At 34.8% G+C, this 20,358-nt stretch overlaps 1 protein-coding gene across 2 annotated transcripts in view; it reads left to right on the top strand.

The window, feature by feature from the left end:
• Positions 1-20,358, top strand: part of DLG2 (discs large MAGUK scaffold protein 2) — a 657,893-nt gene that overhangs the window by 181,465 nt on the left and 456,070 nt on the right. For both annotated transcript variants that reach the window (XM_006926670.1, XM_006926664.3), the window contains one exon: positions 17,920-18,089. In XM_006926670.1, the coding sequence (XP_006926732.1) occupies positions 17,920-18,089 (170 nt within the window). The remainder of the gene's footprint in view (positions 1-17,919; positions 18,090-20,358) is intronic.

Raw genomic sequence — 20,358 nt, 5'->3', positions numbered from 1 at the left:
CTCCCACCCACCCACCTCTGCACTTTAGTTTTCGAGAGGCACCTGAGGCTGGGAAGCCAAGGTAGAATTAAGAATTGAGTTCTGCATCAGGAAATTTCAGCACAGGGAGAACATGCCTCAGTCCCCAGCTCCGAGCCCCTTCCCACCTCCTCTTCCTACTCCTAGCCCCTTCCTGTACCATGAGGTGCCTGGATTGGTGGGGGGTGAAGAGGGTGCAGCTGTAACACTTGCACATCCAAGCTTCATCCATACCCTCTGCAAATAATTGTCCTTTGACCAATTTTGAGCCTCAGGTTGTACATAAAAGTACACCATCAACCCTTAGGAACTTGAACTTGGAAAGAGGTCCACACAGCTACTGAAGTGTGCTGCAGTCAGGGAATTCCAGAGTATGCTTGCTCTGGTAGAAGGGAAGCAGATCCTAAATGATCACCTCTACTAGGCTTTGTGGACTCCCCATGAAGTGCTCATGAATGAACATTAATCCTTTGCAGGTTAATTGGCAGGTACAATAGGGAAATATACTTGTTGAGTTTTAGGGCCCAGTAAAAATAAAATGAATTGATTATGTATGTCATTGGTAGAGTTCTTGGCTTTTAAGATTTCTCATATTGAATTTTGTGAGAGTAACTTTTTTTGTGGTGGTAACTTTTGCCTTCAACCAAATTTACAGAGAATAAATTTTCCTTTGTCTTAATGATAACACATTTATATTTGCTTTAAATGACTTATTTATTTTCTTGACAGCTATATCTGATGAAAAGAAACATGGGAATATCTAATCCCCCTTAATACATCACTAGTCTGAAATATCATGTTTTTTACTCACTATTTTATTTCTTGTAATATCTTACAGTATCTTACCATAAAAGATACTTAAAACGAATAAGAGCTGCCATTTATTAAACTTATTTCCATGAGTTTTTGGAGGTTCAAAGAGGTTAAGTTACAAGCAGCTGAGCCAAAATTCTAACCCAGTCTATTTCATTTCAAAATCCATATTCTTCCCACTATAGCACATGGCTAGAATTATCTTCAGATGAATAACTGAACATATACTTAAGAATCTATGAAGAGTCCTACCAACATCCCATGTCATAGTGTTAAAAATTAAAAATGCAAATATACCCAAGTGATGCTCAAATCCTTTTAGCTTTCAATATTGGTGTTCCAACACTCTACAACAATTTATAAGTCATCCTCAGGCAGGTGACCTATAATTGGTTTGTAAAGACCTAAATGTTATCTGAAATCCACCCAAATAGTTTTTAGTCATGAAAGTTAGTCTAGTATTTAGAACACAAATATTAGGGCCTCAATTTATTATCCACAATACCCTACTACTAATTAAAATGTTGATATAATTTCACTTCTATTCCTACTATTCTATTAGCTTCTTTAATTATTACAGTCCAGCTTAATAGTAAATGATTAAAGAGAAAGGCAGACCATTGGGTGAGAAAAAAGCAATACTTTCAGAAAACAATGAATTAAAGAATAAATTATTAACTTCTTCCTTTGTTCCTTTTTGTGTTAAAACACAAATAATCTCTCTAATATTTATCATCCAGGTATAGATTATTATGCAATCACATATATTTTAGAGCTTCATTTAAAGACATTCTATTGATTAATTTATTGGGCCGGATGTGAAAGTACTAGAGCTGCTTTATGTGTCATAAATTTATCTCTGCATTCCTACTTCCTGGCATTTGGATTGGACTACCAAATATGCAAATCTGAGTTAAAAAGAGATGAGCAGAGCCACTTTTGTATGAATGTGGGAAGTGAGAGGAAGTAGTCTCTGGATTTTCAGTGTAGTCAGGTAAGACATCTTGCATGAACTGATATAACACTGTCATCTACTCCAGTGACAAGTAACTGAAGTTGGAAAATTAAGTGAAGTGACCAACATAAGGAGTAAAGCAAGTATTTACTAAACTGACACTGGCTCTTTCATTTTGCTCTCAGATATTTTTTTTTTTTAATCCATATGTCCTATAAACATATACTGAGTACTATGCTATCTATCAAATACTTGGAGCTGGGAATAGAGCAGGAAGACAAGATAAAAAAAGAATCTTTATGGAGATTTCAGTTCAATATAATAATAAACAAATTTAGAGTCAAAATGAGTGCTATGGAAGGAAAATATATAAGTTGTAAAAGGCTTAATAACAAACTAATCTAGTCTAGGATATCCAAGGGAAGCCTTGTAGGGAGGAGATATTTAAATTGAGGTATAAAGGGGATGTGTAAGCCAAGTGCAAAAGTCTGGAGGAGTCTTCAGGCAGAGAGAACATGCCTAAAAGCCTGAGGAGGAATAGGGAAAAGGCCATTGGAACTAGAGCTGGTGAGAGATGATGGACAGGTACAAGATGAAAATGAAGTGAATATGAGAAATCAGGCAGAGAGAACCTTGGATGTCATAGTAAGTAACTTATTCTTTATCCTTCTAAAAGCAACATAAAACTTTGAATGTTTCAATGAGAAAATGGCTGAACTAAATTGTAATTTATAAAGATCACTCTAATTACTGTAGGAGTCTGGATTGACTGATAAAAATACATGCAGGGAGTGCAGTTTAAGAAGGTATTGCAGTAGTTTAAATGATAAATGATGGGAGCCTGGACTAAGAAGCCAACAAAAATACAGAGAAGTGGACAGATTTTGAAATATACTTAAGGGGTAAACTTGATAAAACTTAATAATTATGTGAAGTGGGTTGTGAGGGGAAGGGACATTTCTTTAAATAAAGTATCAGTGCTTTCTCTGTCCTGGGTCCTATATACCCAGTACTGAGTATACTATAATCCTTCATTTCATAGAGTTCACTATCTAGTAAAATTACCAAAGGATGACTGAACTGTGGAGGATAACAATTGGCAAAGACTGGTGAAGAGCCATAGTTGGAAGATAAATTCCATTTTGGACAATGTTAGGTTTAAGATGCCTGTGAGGAATTCAAGTGGAAATATCAAATAGGCAGTTGAACATACAGATTGGTAACTCTGAGAAATCTGTCTAGGGACATAATTGTGAATCTTTAAAGCCAAGGAAATTAAGAGACTGCTTTGAAAACATATAGAAGAAAAAAAGAAGAGGACCTAGGACTGAGTCTTGAATTATTCTAAACATTTTGATATAGGTTAGACCAGAGATTTTTAAATTGAGTAATGCATGTACCTAGAAGTACATGGACATAATTACGAGACTCGGTTCTCAGGTCTTTAATTTGACCTGCCAAGAAGTAGCCTATAGGTTTATACTAATTCTTCTTTCCTATTTTTGTATTTATAATTGCTTTTCTTCCATTTTGCAAACATAAGCATATGTCTTACCCATCCCAAATCTTACTCCATTTATCACTTACTATTATTTACTATTCAACTACTTAACAGTACCATTTTACTACTAGGGGTAAATAATAATCTGAAATATTGTTGCCTAGGAGAGAGTGTCAATGACTTTGATAAATGGATAATGATTTTTTTCTATAAATCATGTGGTTTCCCACTCTGTTCTTAATAAAATTGAAAAGCAGTTGTCATCTGGTAGATTATTACAATAGTGTTGATAATAGATCACAGGATTGGAAGCATATAACTTGAAAGGAACTCAAAGCTCTCCTCCCATTCTCATCTACTTCTTTATATAAATAAGTTTTCTCAGCATTTACATTTGTAGAAATGAAAAATAGAAATTTGGAATCTTATTTCTTTCTACCCTTAACTCATATTCATCAGTGGGAACATGAGTTAATTTTAAAAAGCTCTACTCTATTAAGAAACAAATTCCCAATACAATTACATTTTTTTGTTTGTTTTAAATTTATAGGTTGAAATTTATAGTATATTTAGGTTATTTTGACCAATGTGTACTATTAATAATCATCATGATAACTCAATCCAGATGAAAAGTTTTAATATTTAGAATCATATATCATAGGAAGTTTGAGAAAAATCATAGGATTTATATTGGTACATGTACTTCTGTTTCATATAAATATGTTATGGTGATTCATATAAGATATGATAGCATAAAGTATGTTAGGATAGACTCTGTAGAAGTGAAATAGGAACATAAGTTCAAGGAGAAAAGCTATGTAAATTTCCAACAACTCGAAAAGATCTTAACTTATATTTTAAATTGATGAGCGTAGATTTCAAATTTTTAAATATTTACATTCCACTATATACATTTGAAATAATGATGTAATAATTGAAAATAAAATTTTACAATTCACAATAGGCCAGAAATTATATCTTTTGTTACTATTTAAACTTATGATGATAAAGTTATATGTGAACTTAAAGCATGTAAAACAGAGCATAGATTGATTTTGTTTTGCTCTTGCTTTTGTCTTGTAAGTATTAAGATGAATAGGTTAGAATGGAACTAGGATGACTCAAAAATATGACCAGAGTGGTAGGAAGAAAAGCAGGAGAGTCACAGAAGCCCAGAGAAGGGTGCTTCAAAGAGAAAGTGATCAACTGGCCTTAACATTATTATGAGTTCAGCTAAGATGAGGACTAAAGAGATTGTGTTGGGTTTGGCCAAAACCAGTTTACTGGTGAATTTAATGGGAACATTTTTTATGTTTTTTTTGGTAGAGGAATTGTGAGAGGCTCGGGTTAGAATGGGATAAAGACAGATTGGGAAGGAAGAAATAGAGAGTGTGTATTAATAGCTCTTTTGATAAACTCAATTTGTGAAGAGGAAAGAGACAGGACAGTAGCCAAAGGGAGATGTCAGATTAATGGAAAGCTTTTCAAAAAATAGGAGATAACAGAGCAAGTTTGAATGTTCAGAGAATGTTAAGTAGAGAGATTGGGTTTTAAGATACAGTATACAAAGAGATTAAATGAACAAGCAAGATCTTTAAGAAAATTTGAATTGATGGACCTTTGGTATCAGGAGGGACACTTCCTCCCTCATAACTGCAGGAGGGGAGAGCATGGGTTTGCATGTAGTTAGGAATGTAAAACTGACATCATAAATCGAGGGACTTCTATCGCTTTACTTCTTTTTCCTCTCAGAAGTATAAAGCAAACTTATGTCCTGGAATTAATGTAGGAAAAGAAGGGTTTAGAGATTGTCATTGCAGACCGAATGATAGCAAGCTGACCAGAATATTTAAAGATTATGAATTTATAGTGACTCCATGGATTTCCTCCAGTATTTCAGCATTCAGCTGCTCTGGAAAAAGCAGTGAAAAAGATGGAATGTTGGGTTCAGTTAGAATTGTGGTTTAGTCAGACAGTTGTAACAGAAAGACCAAGTGACAGCAACATAAACAGGAGTGATAAATGGCAAGAAAACAAGACCAGGAGCCTTAAAACTAATGTGTAATTTTTATTTCTGTCACTTATCTGCTGCATGAATTTAAGTGTTATTTAACTTCTCTAATCCTCAGATTTTTCATTAGAAAATATAGCAATGCCTGCCTAGCATGTTTCTAGACTTTAAGAAAATATTTTTAGTTTCATAAACACTATTCCCAGAGGTTTCTACATTTGTTGCCATCTCCTAGTAGTCCTAGGAGATGTGTGGTTTTACTTTTAAATCTCTTTTTGATCTCTTTTATCTTCTGGAAGCTACCCTCCTCTACTGCCTGGTACCTCTGGCCTCCTCTAATAAGTTCTTCCATGAAATTGGCCGTCATAGGGTCTCCTCATCTACTCATGCTCTGAAATAAAGTCCTGTTGTCTATATGGAAAGTTATGCATAATGTATGAATAACAGACACCAATGTTTTTTGTTTGTTCATTTGTTTTTTCTTTCTTTCTTTGGTGCTAGTAAAAAAAAAAACAAACTTCAGTAGGGGTTTCTTTTTTTTTTTTTTTTTTTTTTTTTTGTATTTTAAAAGAGAAAATTATGAATTCAAATGAACTCCAACTACTGAAAGCAAGAAGAAATTTGTAAGCAAAGGTGCCCTTCTTGGTGCCTCTAATCCTCCTGGCTAGCTTCCTCAGGCCTCTGAATTTTACTTCTACAGCTGAGACAAATGTAAGAGACTGAGCATACCATTTGAAACGCCATTTCAACCGTTAAATCAGGGAGTTCCAGTTCTGCTTTTGAATTTCTTTTATGAAATATGTATTAGCCTAGGAAGAGATGAGAGGTATGAGTATTATAAGATCACATAAACAATAACAGCTGATTATTATAGCTCAGAAAAGGTCAGAAAACAGCATCACTAATCATCTACCCTCAAAAATGAGTGCCTCCAGGCAACTTAGCATTATCTGCTGTATAGAGAATTGCTCACAGCCTTTGCCAATACTAAATAGTTCCAATAATTATGGGTTCTAATTTAAGGTGATCTTTGAGCTAGAGCTATCAGAATTCAAATTTGGGCAGCAAGATTGTACATACTTATTGTTGACAAGGCTAATCCAAACTAGGTAGATCCGTTATTCATTTATCTCTTCATTTATTCATTAATTCGTTTCCACTATTTATTGAATGTCTGCTATGGGCTTGGTGTTATCCTAGGCACTAAGTGTAAAATGGTTAACAAGATAGATAGGGTTCCTGCTCTAAGAAACTTATGTTTTAGTCAGTTGAGCAGAAGATAAACACATACGAAATATCGTAAGTGATGAGTTCTATGCAGAGAATGAAGCACAGTGGTATAGAATGAGTGCCTCGTGGCTATTTTAGATTGAGTAATCAAGGTAGGCTTCTCTAAGGAGGTGGCATTTAAAGTAAGATCTTAATGACAAAGAGGAGCTTATCAAGCAGAAATAACAGAAAAACTTTTAAAACTGAGAGAACCGCAAGTACAAGTTCTCTAAAGCAGGATCGAACTAGGCACATATTGAAAACAGAAGTAGGGTCAGTGTGGCCGATGTGAAGGGGACCGGGGGAGAGTAGAAGAAAATGAGAGCACAGGAGAAGTGAGAGCCAAGTGAGGCAGGCAAAGGGCTTGGATTTTAATTTACATGATATAGGAAGAGCTTGGAGGGCTTAAGCAAAGACTGAGTGATAGGTACTCTGGCTTCCATTAAGAGAATGTATTGTAGAGAACAGGAGCAAACCAGTGAGCCAGTGTGTGCAGAAAGAAGTGGTAATGACTTGGACTGGGGATAGTAGTGGAAATGGAGAGAAATGGATAGATTGGGATATATTATTTGAGTTAGAAGCAATTGATCTTGCTGACAGATTGGAGATGGAGGGTAAGGGAAGTAAAGGAAAAGGAAAATTGCGTGGATGGTGGTGCTTTATTGTGTGAGGAGCTTTCCCAGCCACTGGTGATAAAAAAAAAAAGAGAAAATTGGAGACAAGATTTCTTCATGTATAGAATTTAACATTCTAGTGGGGTGAGATAATAAGAAAAATAAATTAAGTTATATAGGTATCTGATTTATTACCGAGCTGTACAAATGCTAAAAATTGTTTCCCTATAACAACCAATGAATTAACTCACCATGAGATTTAATATTTACAACATTTTAGGTGCTGAAAATTTCTTCTTAAAAATTTTCTACATTTCATAAACTGCTGAAATTACTTACCATAAAGCAATATGCATTTGCTCTACATAAGCAGAAGTATACAAAACGTCAGTGGGCTCATAACACATTGCACATTTCCCATGGGGAGGCCTTAAGACACCTCTTATTTTCTTGGTAAATGAAGAACAGTTCAAAGTAAGGGGCAAGATTATAACTAGTTTGCCACACAAAACTTGAGTTCTTGCTTATGGTTTAATTCTTCTCTTTCTATAAAAATTGAGCTCCAAGAATTAAAATAATCATAAGAATAATAAACAAAAACTCAAAATTAAAACCTAAACTCTAAAGGTTGAAAGATGTCCTTAAACTAGAACTGCTCTTCTCTGTAAGTAATACAGGCTGCTGCTTCTGTGATATGATTTGGGACCTTCCTGTAAATCTCCTCCCTAACCCCTGTATCAGGGGCCATGAGTATCTTTCTTATTCCCCTCTGTGTCCTCAGTGCCTTCGCAGTACCTGGTCCTACGTAGCAGATGCTCAATAAATACTGGTTGGAAAAACAAACAAACAAACAAACAAACAAATAAATATCGGTTGAATGTGCATATAGGTGTGTATTAGATATACTTCTCAACTACCATTAGAGAGTTTATTATTGCTGACCAATTGCTTTGTTTAGACCTTGCCCTCTTACTGGAGTTTCTTTTTACTTATTTTTTAAATTAAATTATTTTTAATACAAAGATGCCTGTGAACGATAGCTTATTTCTCAGGGTGATTAAATTTGAGTCAATTATATGTATAGCAGGAGAAATAAAGTGACATGAGAAGACACAGCGTTCTCGTGGGACAAGGTCCCTGGAAAGGATGAAGAAAAAGCATGGATACTTGCAGCAAAATTCCCCACTTTTAAATTTCCCCACTTTTAAAATTCATTTACTTATCAAACATATATTCAGTGCAACTCAGTGCCAGGTAACATAGTAAGCACTAAAGATACAAAATGAATAAGAGAATTTTTCCTATCAGGTGACTCATGATTTTATAGGTTTTAATAAACATTTAAATAAAATATTTCCTCTTTTTTCTACTTCCTGAATCCAATCCACTAACATATCTAGTAGATTCTAATTAGCCACCCCTCATCTTTACCTTTCTCTCTATCCTGACTGCTGCTACCACTGGTCTAATCCAGGCTACCGTATCTTTTAACACTATTATATAGTGGCCTCTAATGACAATCCTTACCTTCTTTTACCTTAACTCTAACCCCAAAATCTAATCAAGTCTCCACATATCCACACTCTACCTAAAGAGCACTTTCTAAAACACTATCCTAGCTTTAAGCACTACAATGACTTTTTGTTGCTTTTAAGTTCTAGTCCAATTCCTTTACATCACTTACAAGGTCCTTTAAGACTTGATCTCTGCTCCTCATCTCACCAGGCACTAAGTTATCCCTGGGACACTCGTTCCTCTCTTTATTCACCTGGTTAACTTCTATTTGGCCTTCAGATCTCAGCTACCTCAGTTGCTCTAAGAAGTTTTCCTTGGCCTTGCTAAACTAGATTACATGCACCTGCAACACTCTGTATTTCTCTTGTCATAGCAATTATCACACTGAATTTTAATAGTTTGTTTTTCTATCTTCCCTGTTAACTTTAAAATGACTTCAGATTGGGCATTAGTCTTGAAAATGGGTAAGGTGCTCACACAAATATGGAGTCTGGAGGTAACTTTCAGGCAGAGAGAAAGACCTGGATCAAGAACTTCCATGATATTTGAAGAAACTACAATGATATAGTAAGAGGCAGGGCCGGGGAGATGAATAGAAGCCAGATTATAAAAAGACTTATGTGCTATGATGTGAAGGTCTTTGAGCTTTATCAAAAAAGGCAGGTGGACTCAGTTAATATTCCACAGAGCCCCGTGAGCAATGGACCATAGAATGCCATTACATGAATTAGAAAAAGATACCCATTTCAGGAGGCACAGGTCAGCACCAGGGCACTTGGCTTGGAGAAGGGGCTTGCCCTGGATTTCTTTCAGTACTCACTAGCTCCTGCCCAGTCATATGTGAGACTCTGAATGCCTTAAGCCCTTTGAGGAGTCACAAATGAGGGCCTTCCAACAGGCTGTGTACTGATTCTCTTCCCTTCCTGCTGCAGAAATCACAGAAACTCTGCCTTTGTTCTCTATAAACAATTATATATTATGTGGCTTCTGAGTAAGATTTCATTTGAAGAAACAGCTTCTTTGCTTAAATATTAAATATTCTTTGTTTGAAAATCTGCTACAGGAAATGGAGAGCAATTGAAGGTTATTAAATAGAGAAATAAAGCAATCAGGTATATTTTTCAATAACACCATTCTGGCAATGAATTAGAAGAAGGGTTATAAATAAGGGGCAAAGCTAGAGGCAAGAAAACTCGTTAAATTTCCAGAATTTAGGTGATTGACAATAAGGGTAAGATCTTAGGTAGAATAACTGAGGATACGGAAAAAGTCTAAATCTAAACAATTATGTGACAGATTGGATGTGTGTCTGAGAGAGAAGGAAAACTCCCTAGTTTTTTGATGGAATGATTTACCTTAATAGAAAATAAAAAGTACAAAGCTGTCTATGGAGAGGAGATAAGGATAATTTGATATTCTGCTCCGTTTGAGATGTACTCCAGACTCCCAAGTAGAGATAGTTGTCAGGCTGAACTTGAACTTAGATTTACAGAACACTAGAGCTAGAAGAAAATTTAAAAATTATTGATCTCAATTTATACACAAATGTGAAAAAAATGACTTAATTAGGTGGATAGTGGCAGAACTAGGATTAGAATTTACATCTTTATAACTTAGTATTCTTCCCACCATACCATGCTCCTTGTGGTTTTCAACTTTTCATTGAAATGTTCATCAATATTATAAAGTTAAATCAAATTAGAATGGGAAAATGTATAGTTATTAATTTCACATATGCTGATCTATATCAATTTATGGAATTAGAGTAGATTTGAGTATAGAAAATCAAATCCAACATTTTAAAATGTATTTCTTAATGTGTAATACTCACTTTTATGTTCCACATGAGTACCAAATGATATATTTCATCTGCATGATATATATATACATGTATATATACATATATATGTGTGTGTGTATGTTTGTATATATATACATACACATATATATATATATGTATGTATATATATCACATCTTTCTTATCCATTTATCCATTGCTGAACACTCAGATTGTTTCCATTGGCTATTGTAAAAAATGCTTCGATGAACTCAGGGGTGCATATATCTTTTCAAATTAGTGTTTGTTATTTTTGGATAAACACCCAGAAGTGGAATTGCTGAATCATATGGGTAGTTGTATTTTTAATTTTTTGAGAAAATTACATACTGTTTTCTACAGCGGCTGCACCCATTTATGAGGATCCACTGTGTGTGTACTTCAGGCATTATGAGCAATGAGGACTTGAGTGATTAGGAAACATCTCATGAAGCTATGGAGTGTGAGCTTATCCTTGAATGTGGCTGGTTTTGTTTGGGCATATGAGAGATAGAAAGTACCATGAAATAAAATTCAGAGGCAGGAATGAGTGCATTATATTCTCAGGACAGTGAGTATGTGGGTTGGCTGGAGCAGGAGTCTGAGAGGTATAAAAAGGGACCAAGTTTAGAGAACTTTCCATGATGCTCATTCATTCTTGAGTTACAACCATGTACCAGATAATAAGAATACAAAAATAAATTACAAACAGCTTTTATTTTATATAAGTTAAGTAACTCTTGATGAATTTTGAGAGGAGAGGAGATGATGATAGTGTTGGTTTAGGACATTGAAGCTGAGCTGTGGTTGTGTGTTAGGATTATGTGAAAAGGGACTGCTTAATTTGGCCTCAAGAAAACCAGCTAGAAAGCTTCTGCAGTAATCTAGTTGAGACGCACCGGGAACCTGTTTCATGAAATCTGACATGCAGTCCTGTCTGTGGACAGAGCATTGGCCTGAGTGGACTAAGTAATCTCCAGTCCTATGATCCTTTCCCTGTAAAATTCCCATTCATGCCTCTTTTTCATGTTGTTTTCACTAATTTACCTGGCTCGAGATTTGTTACTGGCATCTCTACTTTTCTGGGAAAGCGCCGAAAGACCAATCACTGACGCTGAAATAGCAATTTCTTACCCCATTGTGGAAAGCTGTGATCTTTCCCAGATGACAGCTGCAGAAAATCCTGCGAGCATTTTATATAAGGGAAATGAAGTGGTAAATGAAAAGAGAAAAACAGTATATTCACTCTAGGAGATGGCTTCTACGGATCATAAACTCGAGTTACTCTCACCCAGAATTAGAGACAAGAGCAGAAGCCCTATTTTTAAAATGTAGAATGAAGTGGCTATCAATTGGTCTTTGCCAAAGGAAAAGAGCCTCAGATATAAAATGAGTGCTGGAAAATGACTCACATATGCACAGCCTCACATGGTGTGGCAGCTGTAGTCTCCTGGTCCAGATTCCCTTAGAGATTTTATTCCAAATAATGAAAAGCTGCAACACTGAGGAGATTTGATCCAGACCAGAGCTCAGGACTTTTATCACAGTCGATTGGGACTACATAAGACTGAGTACACCTGTTCATTTTAGAATGAGCCATGCACGAGCCAAGTAGAGTGACCCTTCAAAACCTAGAGCAATGGTTTTCAGAATATGATCCCAGACCAGCATTGCCAGCATCACCTAGGAAGTTGTTAGAAATGTGAATCCTCTCTCCTGCTCCAGACCAGCTGAGTCAGAAACTTTCTGGGAGTGGGTGGAACCCGGCAATCTGTGGTTTAATAAGCCCTCCAAGTAACTCTAATGCATGCTAAAGTTTGAAAACCATTTATCTAGATTTTGTTGTTTGGCTAGGCTTTACTGCTTTGCAGTGTGATCCTTGACCCTACTGATGGTCAACAGTTAGGTTGATTCTTAAATAAGTCCCAAAATTATTTTTAACAAACCAGAGAAGTGTGATGCACTACATGAGTTTTGAGATTACCTAGACACCACTTACCATTATTATAGACCTCTTCAAACTTCAGTTTCTGTTGCAGAATGAAGGAAGCAATATCTACCTTTCAATGTTTCTGTTTTGATTAAATAATATCACAATGCAAATACCTCCTATTATATGACAAGCATTATGCCACCTGAATAAACCAAAGACTACACAGTTCAGTATGATAAGCACAGTTCACTGCTTTTATAAATACCATATTTTGTAAATATAGTACACTTAAATTTGAATAGCAGACAAACATACGTAATTTTTTTAGCATAAGTATGTTCCAAACATGGTATAAAACGTACTTAACACTAAAAAAATATTTATCAGAATAATAATTATTTTTTTTGAAATTTATATTTAACTGACTGGGTGTCCCATAATCTTGAGAGCTTTGCTGGTTTCCCTGTAGGTCACATAAAATTTATGGATTTATTTATTTTAAACAGATTCTGTTTTTTTTTCAGATGATTGATTGTTCTCTTCAAGTGCATGCAGTGTAATTCCCCAGCTAGTGTTTTCTATTTGATAATGTATTAATGCATTTCATCTAGCACATTAAACATTGATCAGGTTTCTCCATGCTGTGGCCCTTTGGTCTATAATTAATTCATCTATTTGACCAAAGAGAGTAGTACTAAGTGGAGACAATAAAGGATAAACCAATTAGGGGATGCCTCATAATAACCAATAGCTGCTGCAAAGTTAAGTTTCAGACACAAGACCTAAAACCTCTTTTTGAATCAAAGCTTGAGAGGTCTGAGCATGGCTGGGCATGGTTAGATGTGCAGAGTTGAGCAAGGACAGAGTAGCAATGAGTTGGTGGTAAATCTTCCAAGTGTGCTGATCTTTAGAAACTTTTGCCAAGACTTCCAGAAAGCTATAGTGTGTATCAGAACACCTGACTGATTTGTTTTTTGTTTTGTTTTGTTTTGGGTTTTTTGTTTTGTTTTGTTTTGGGTTTTTTGGTGGTAGAGGAGGAGGAAAATGAAAGGAGAATTAAGTCACACTCCAGAAAATCAGACTTACTAAAAGCCTTATTTTTTTCCCCCTAAATCCCATTCATCATATCTTTTCCTCCTCTCCTCATACAAAATTTCAAAAATTCGTTCAGTATCTTGATTGTAAAGCCTCTTTTTTACTTTCCATCACAGCTTCTTCACATCCTTTCTTCTGCAGTCATTCTTTTCTCTTTTCCAAGATTATAATACCTTACTGTTGGTCAGGCATTGTACTAAGTATCTAAGTATTTCACATTCATTATCTCATTTAATCCGTATAGCAATCTTATTATCCCTATTTCCAGATGAAGACCTTGAGGCTTCAAGATGTCAAGTGACTTGTGTAAAGTCACGCAGCTCCTAAGTTCTAGAGCTGGGACAACACTCTATTGTATCCAGATGTGATAGGCTCTCAAAACCATGATCTTAGGTTCTCTGCTGTGATACATAGCCATATAAAACTTTTGGAAGAAACACAAAGGTAGAAATAGGCTTCTAAAAATATCTGTAATTTCTAAATCTACAGAGAACCAGAGCTGAAACCTTATCTCTTTTTTTTTTTCCAGTATTTTTAATGCATAATGAAAAGGAATTTTTAAAATTTTAATAGCATTTAGTGATTATTTTTAATGCATTAACATCCTTAAAAATGTACAAAATCACACATATTTATAACAGACATACTTAATATCTATGAAAGAAAGTATATATTAAATGTTATTTTAAATTATAACTTCAAAATGAAACTAATAATTTAAATATTGTTTGACTTTTTAATGATACTAGTTCATGTTCCAGAATACTAAATTGTTTAGTGCAAAATTTAGATGTGATTCTTTGGACATGTTAATAATAAAATATCTCTTTTGTTTCTGAGATATTTTCTGCAAGGAAATGTACCAGAATATTCAAAAGAAATGAGACTAGGAAAAGATTAAAATTAATCTTTTAATCTCATGGAAAATTCCAGTCAACAAGAAGAGTAGTAGATTTATATCTGAAACAACAAATACTGAAAGAGTGAAACTATCAACTTAATTATATGGGTAGAGTACAGAGGAAATTTGTATATAAATGGCTTTCCTAATACAATGGCTCGAAAATAGGAAAAAAGGCTGAACTTTTTACTGGGACAAAGTATTTTTTTGAGTATGAAGCTAATAATAAATTTATGTGTTTCGAAATGAATGCCAGTGGTGCCTTTACTCACAATTAGCTACTGATAGAGAAAGCAAATTAATTTTAAATAGCTATGACCCTCTAACCAAATGCTATTTTAAATTACAGGAAGTTAAGTGCCCTAGTGTGGCTTGGTAATCTTTCCATTCTGTTTTAAGAACTTGAATATAAACACCTTTTCTCGCACTCCCATTTTTTTCTTTAATTTAAAATAATTAGTTCCGAATAACTTGGTATTATCATCAGCTACAGAAAAAGACAAAAACAGGTAGAAATCATATGCATGCCCTCACCAACAATGTGATCTTGTCAGTAAAATTTCGTTATCTGTAAAATAAGGATCAGTGCTTCATATTAGGTCTGATTTAAGTATGACCGAATAAGAATGGTACAGCACATAGTAAGCCCTCTAAAAATGTCATTTTTCATCCTGTTCACCTTATAACAAATCCTTGAGCACCGCATCTTTGACTCACCTGTCGATAGCTGCTGTAATGCTCAGATGTGTGGTGTTTGACAGTTTATACATACATTCATATACATTATCTATCTGATTACTCCTAACTCTGGCTGTGCCTGCTTCCTTTCCATGGGAAACTGAAGTTCAAAGAGATGAAGTGACGACCATGGTCACACAGCTGATATACACAGATGGGACTCAAAACCAAGCCTACTGACTACTAGCCCAATGCTCTTCTCAGTGCACTAAAGCTGTCTACTTCATCCACTTCATCATTCAGGGAAAAATAGCTGATTTAGGCTCTGATTTCCTCAATCCAGCAATCGACATGGTTTCCACTGTATACAAAAAGATAAAATTTACTCAAGTTTGTATAGATACAGCATCCAGAATTTTTTTTAATGTCAGGCACTCCCTTTTACAGCCAGCGGTGTTTTAAGTTATGATTAGCATTCTGAGCATAGGGTGATGGTAAACATTATGTTTTTTGCATTATCATGAGATGACAAAATTACCCACTCTCAAAGGACCAGCTGCTACAGGGAGGCTGATACTCTTAATGCCTACATTCTCAAAACTATTTTAATTGGTTACTTTTCTGTGATTTTATTTAGCCAGTCAGAGAGGAAATGTATGTGTAAACCTGTTAAAACTATAGCATCTTTTATCATGAAATGATATCACTAAATCTTAGTGAGTGAAATGTTCCATATCAAGATTTTGAGGTTAATCAGGGTTCTCGCTGAGATAAGAATTTCTATAACTCAGATCTTCAAACAGATATAGAAAAGTCATGGACAAAAATGATAGAAAATTCTTCCAATTCTTTTTATATAATATTTCTACTTCTATGTTATAATTTTGAATTGGTGTACACAATATACATAAATCTGTTCATTACATTAGATGTACAGAAGGTCCTCAAATAGCATCATTTTGTTCAATGTTATTTTGATATAATGTTGAAGAGATGCCATGTGAACTTAACTTTTATTTATATCAATTAGCCAATGGTAAAATTGATTTTGTTATACATCATTTCACTTAAAGTCACAGAACCTATTGACAACATTGAGGACTTACTATACGTGGTCCTAAGAAGAAAAAGTCCAAATTTTGAAATTCAGATTATATCCAATCTCTACTCAAATAACTGACAGCTTTATACAAAGAACTTACCCACTTGGAACAACTCTCATTCTATAATGTGGATAATATATCTTATTCTACAAGATTATGAAAATGATTCAATAGTTAAGAATATTACAAATCAACAAATTTGCACCGCTACCAATAACAACCATTTATTAGGTGTTTATTACATACCAGGGTTTGTGCTAATATTTAATATTCCCCCAAAATCTTTATATTAGGTGTTACTATTATATCCATTTTACAGATGAGACTATGGAGGCTTAAAGAGGTTAAGAACATTACCAGTGTTTATAAACTTTGAAAGTGGAGGGCCTATTAATTGAACTTAGACTTATTCTTTCATTCATTTAACAAATTATTTGCTAAGGAATCTATCTGAACAAATTGGTCACTGTGTGGGAGAAGGAACTGGGGAATGGAAGGTGAATAAGCAACCAACCGTATTCACTTTACCCTGGCCTCTGTGGGGAGAATGGACTGAAGGTGACAAGAGAGGATCCAGGGAGAGTAGGTAGAAGACTGTGTATGTAATCCGGATGAGAGGTGATGTTGACTTCAACCAGGTGCTAGCAGTGCAGATGAGGAAACTTGGATAGACTGCAGATATCCTTTGCAGGTAGAGCTGAATGTGTGGTGGTGTTGGGAAAGAGGAGTCAAGCAACATTTCTTACACTGAGCAATATGGTGGGGAGCACTAGAACTGAGATGGGGAACACTAGACAGGATATACAGAAAGAGGGATACATCTTTTTCATTTCAAGGTTCATACTTTTAATCATTACTAATATTATCATTAATTATTATCATAACCATAAAAGAGATTTGAAGTCAATGGCTACATAGCTATAAACTACCTGAAAAGCTTTCGGAAAAGTCAAATTATTCTTTCCCATGAGAAAATGGCAAAAAGGAAAGTTTAATGTAGAATTTATCATAATTCTTAGTTTCAAAATGAGTACCTTGGCAAGAATTGTCTGAGTTTTTTTTTGAGGGGGCGACGGGAAGGTGAAATCTGAGCTTTAATACCTATAATATTGTGAGATGAAGTTGAAAAAACAAAGACAAAAACAAAAACACTGTAAGATAATTTGCCAGAGAACAAAGAAGTTTATTTTTGGTGATGGAGTTGTATATATATTTTTCTTCTGTCTGCATTGTTATATTTTTCAGATTTTCTAAAATGATCACATATTACTTTTATAACTAATAAATTAAGAATTCAAGAAAATTAATTTATAGTTACATTTGCTATGTCTATATAGAAGTAAAATTGTAACCCTCAGTCTAACCAATTAAAATCAATCAAAATGATGAGGTAACTGGCAGAGACTTTAAAATATGTGTCCTTTTAACTACACCACTTGTGATGCAGTCCCATTCAGAGTTGACTGGAATTCAGGATAGGACTTGACTATAGTGTAGTTAGTATGCGGAAGCCTAGGGAAACTGTTTGTTTTTCTTTTTTTAATTTCCTTCATCTGAAATACTCTTTCCAAACTTAAGCATTTTAAAATTGCTTATATTCTTTGCTCTCCCACTTCTTAAGGTTAGATGATCACAGTATTCTTTAAGAAATCCTCCTAGCGACTTCTGACCTTCACGTCTTTTTTCTTCCTTTCAGGGTCAACGACTGTATCTTACGGGTGAACGAGGTCGATGTGTCTGAGGTTTCCCACAGTAAGGCCGTGGAAGCCCTCAAAGAGGCAGGCTCTATCGTCCGGTTGTACGTGCGCAGAAGACGACCCATTTTGGAGACCGTTGTGGAAATCAAACTGTTCAAAGGGCCTAAAGGTAATAAAACCATGAATGACTGATAATAGGACACCAATGACAAACCATTTGGCCAAAGTTTATGCCATAACCCATCTCCGACGTACTCCTTTTTTTTTTATCCTCCAACATTCAGTGTCTACCAAGAAATCTGAAATCCTGCAGTAGTGGTTATTACAGAGGGTAAAGGAAACCGAAGCTCTAAATATGAACTCAGAGAAGGAAAGGATAGATTTATGTTGGAATGTCCTTATAAACAATAACAACAACCATTTATATTTTTTCTATAAATTTTACATCTTACCAAATCATCATGAGTCGGCCTGCATATTAGTACTTTGTAATTTTTCAGATACAAATGGTTACTCATCTCATTTGGGAAAATAGTAATGATAATAATAGTCTATCTTGAAATAGCAATTATCTATTTTTAAAACACTGTTGTGATTTGTTTAGACTTTATAATATTCTCGTGTTATACCCAACAAGTACTATATAACAATTTATACTTGCAGTACTCAAAATAAGTTAAAATTCATTTTTTTAAGATGTTCACAAAAATTACCTCTCTTGAGGTAGTTGCAGTTACCCTGGGGGATCACATAAACAGTGAGATGAATAACTATATTAGTTTTTAAGAATAGTTCTTTGAGCTATGCTCTTCAGAATGATGACATTTAATATTAGCTTAACAGTATTTCACATACTTTTTAAAAAAAAAAACGAATAAGTGGCTCTTAAATAGTATTTTAAATATTTTAGAAGATTATGAGTGGATGGTTACTATACTCTTTTAGTAAATCATTTCTCTTTCTCTTAAATCAATTTAATCTCTAATGCTATATGTGATTCAAAATAATGGGGCACACCACCTTCTCTGGAAGGCAGTAGTGGATGGCATTTAAGATCGCAGAAACTCATGGACATTGACTATAGAATAGTGGTTTCCAGAGGGTAAGGGGTGGGGGGAGGGGGAAGGTAGATGCGGTAAAAGGGGTCAAATATGTGGTGACAGAAAGAAATCTAACTACTGTATCTTACGGGTGAACGAGGTGAACGCACCATGTAAGTATATATGTGCCTTACTGTTAAAGTGTACAACTGAAATTTACTAGATTTCATTAACCAATAGCACCATAAAAAAAATATTAATTAATTATTTAAAAAATCTCAGAAAAGTATGACAGGACTGAATTTAAAGAACTGGTTCTGCCACTTACTAACAGAGTGATGTTGATTGGATCAATCTCCTCATTTTTAAATGGGAATCATATTGGTAGCATCTATCCCATGGGGTTTATGAGAGTTACGAAGCTGACTAATATCCAGCACATGGTGAGCAGCAGAGCTTGCTAGTTAAAAGTACAAACTCCAGGACCAAAATGCTAGGTGTGCACCCTAGCTCTTGTTAACCTAAAAATAGAAAGCCAAGGTAAGAGGCAACAAGTGTTTATTTGAAATGAAAAAGAATTGCACTTCAGGGAAGCATTGATTCAGGCAGAAATAGTGTCTCAATTATGAAATGAAGGCAAAGGGTATTTATGAGAAAGGGAGGGGAAATAATTACATGAATAGAAGGAAGGAATTTCTATTGGTGCCAATTAGCCAAGGAAGGAATTTCTATATGTACAAATAAGCTAAGTTATTTTCTAGCTATACATAGTGGTGCTAATTCTAAAGAATATCCTTAATTTGAAGTCCTCATAGACGGGATGTCTGCTTTCCTATCAGCTTTATAAATGGTTGTATGGAGTACAATGTTGATTTGGCCTATTCCACAGGTTATTTTACCCAGTTCAAACATTCCCAAGGTTTGAGGAGTAAAATATGCAAGGTAATTCCTCTGGGATAAGAGCTCCGACTTCATTTGGAAATGGCTCTATTTATATCATTTTTCACATTCTGCAGATCACTAGCTCTTTGACCTTGAACAAATTGCATAGTCATTGAGCCTTAATTTTCTCACCTACAAAATGTGAATAATAATAGCTCTTGCCCCTAGAGATGCTGTGAGGATTAGGTGAATCGATTCACATTAAGTGTTTAGAATAGTGATTGCCCAGCAAATATTAGCTACATGTTATTTGTAATATTCTTTGCTACATATGATTTTAACCTTCATAACAATTGTTTGGTAATATAATAAAAAATACTCAGATTCATCATGGGCTAAGTTTAAATCATTAAAATCACAGAATAATGTAGGGATTAAAAGGAAAAGAAGTATGGCATTTCCATACCACAGATTCTGGTAGTACAAAAGAAAGAAAGTTCTCTCCTACATATGTAC

This window comes from Pteropus alecto, unplaced genomic scaffold (genome assembly GCF_000325575.1).
Source record: "Pteropus alecto unplaced genomic scaffold, ASM32557v1 scaffold7, whole genome shotgun sequence".
NCBI lineage: Eukaryota > Metazoa > Chordata > Mammalia > Chiroptera > Pteropodidae > Pteropus > Pteropus alecto.
Note: the sequence above shows the minus strand (reverse complement) of the source record. Positions and strands in the feature narration are given on the sequence as shown.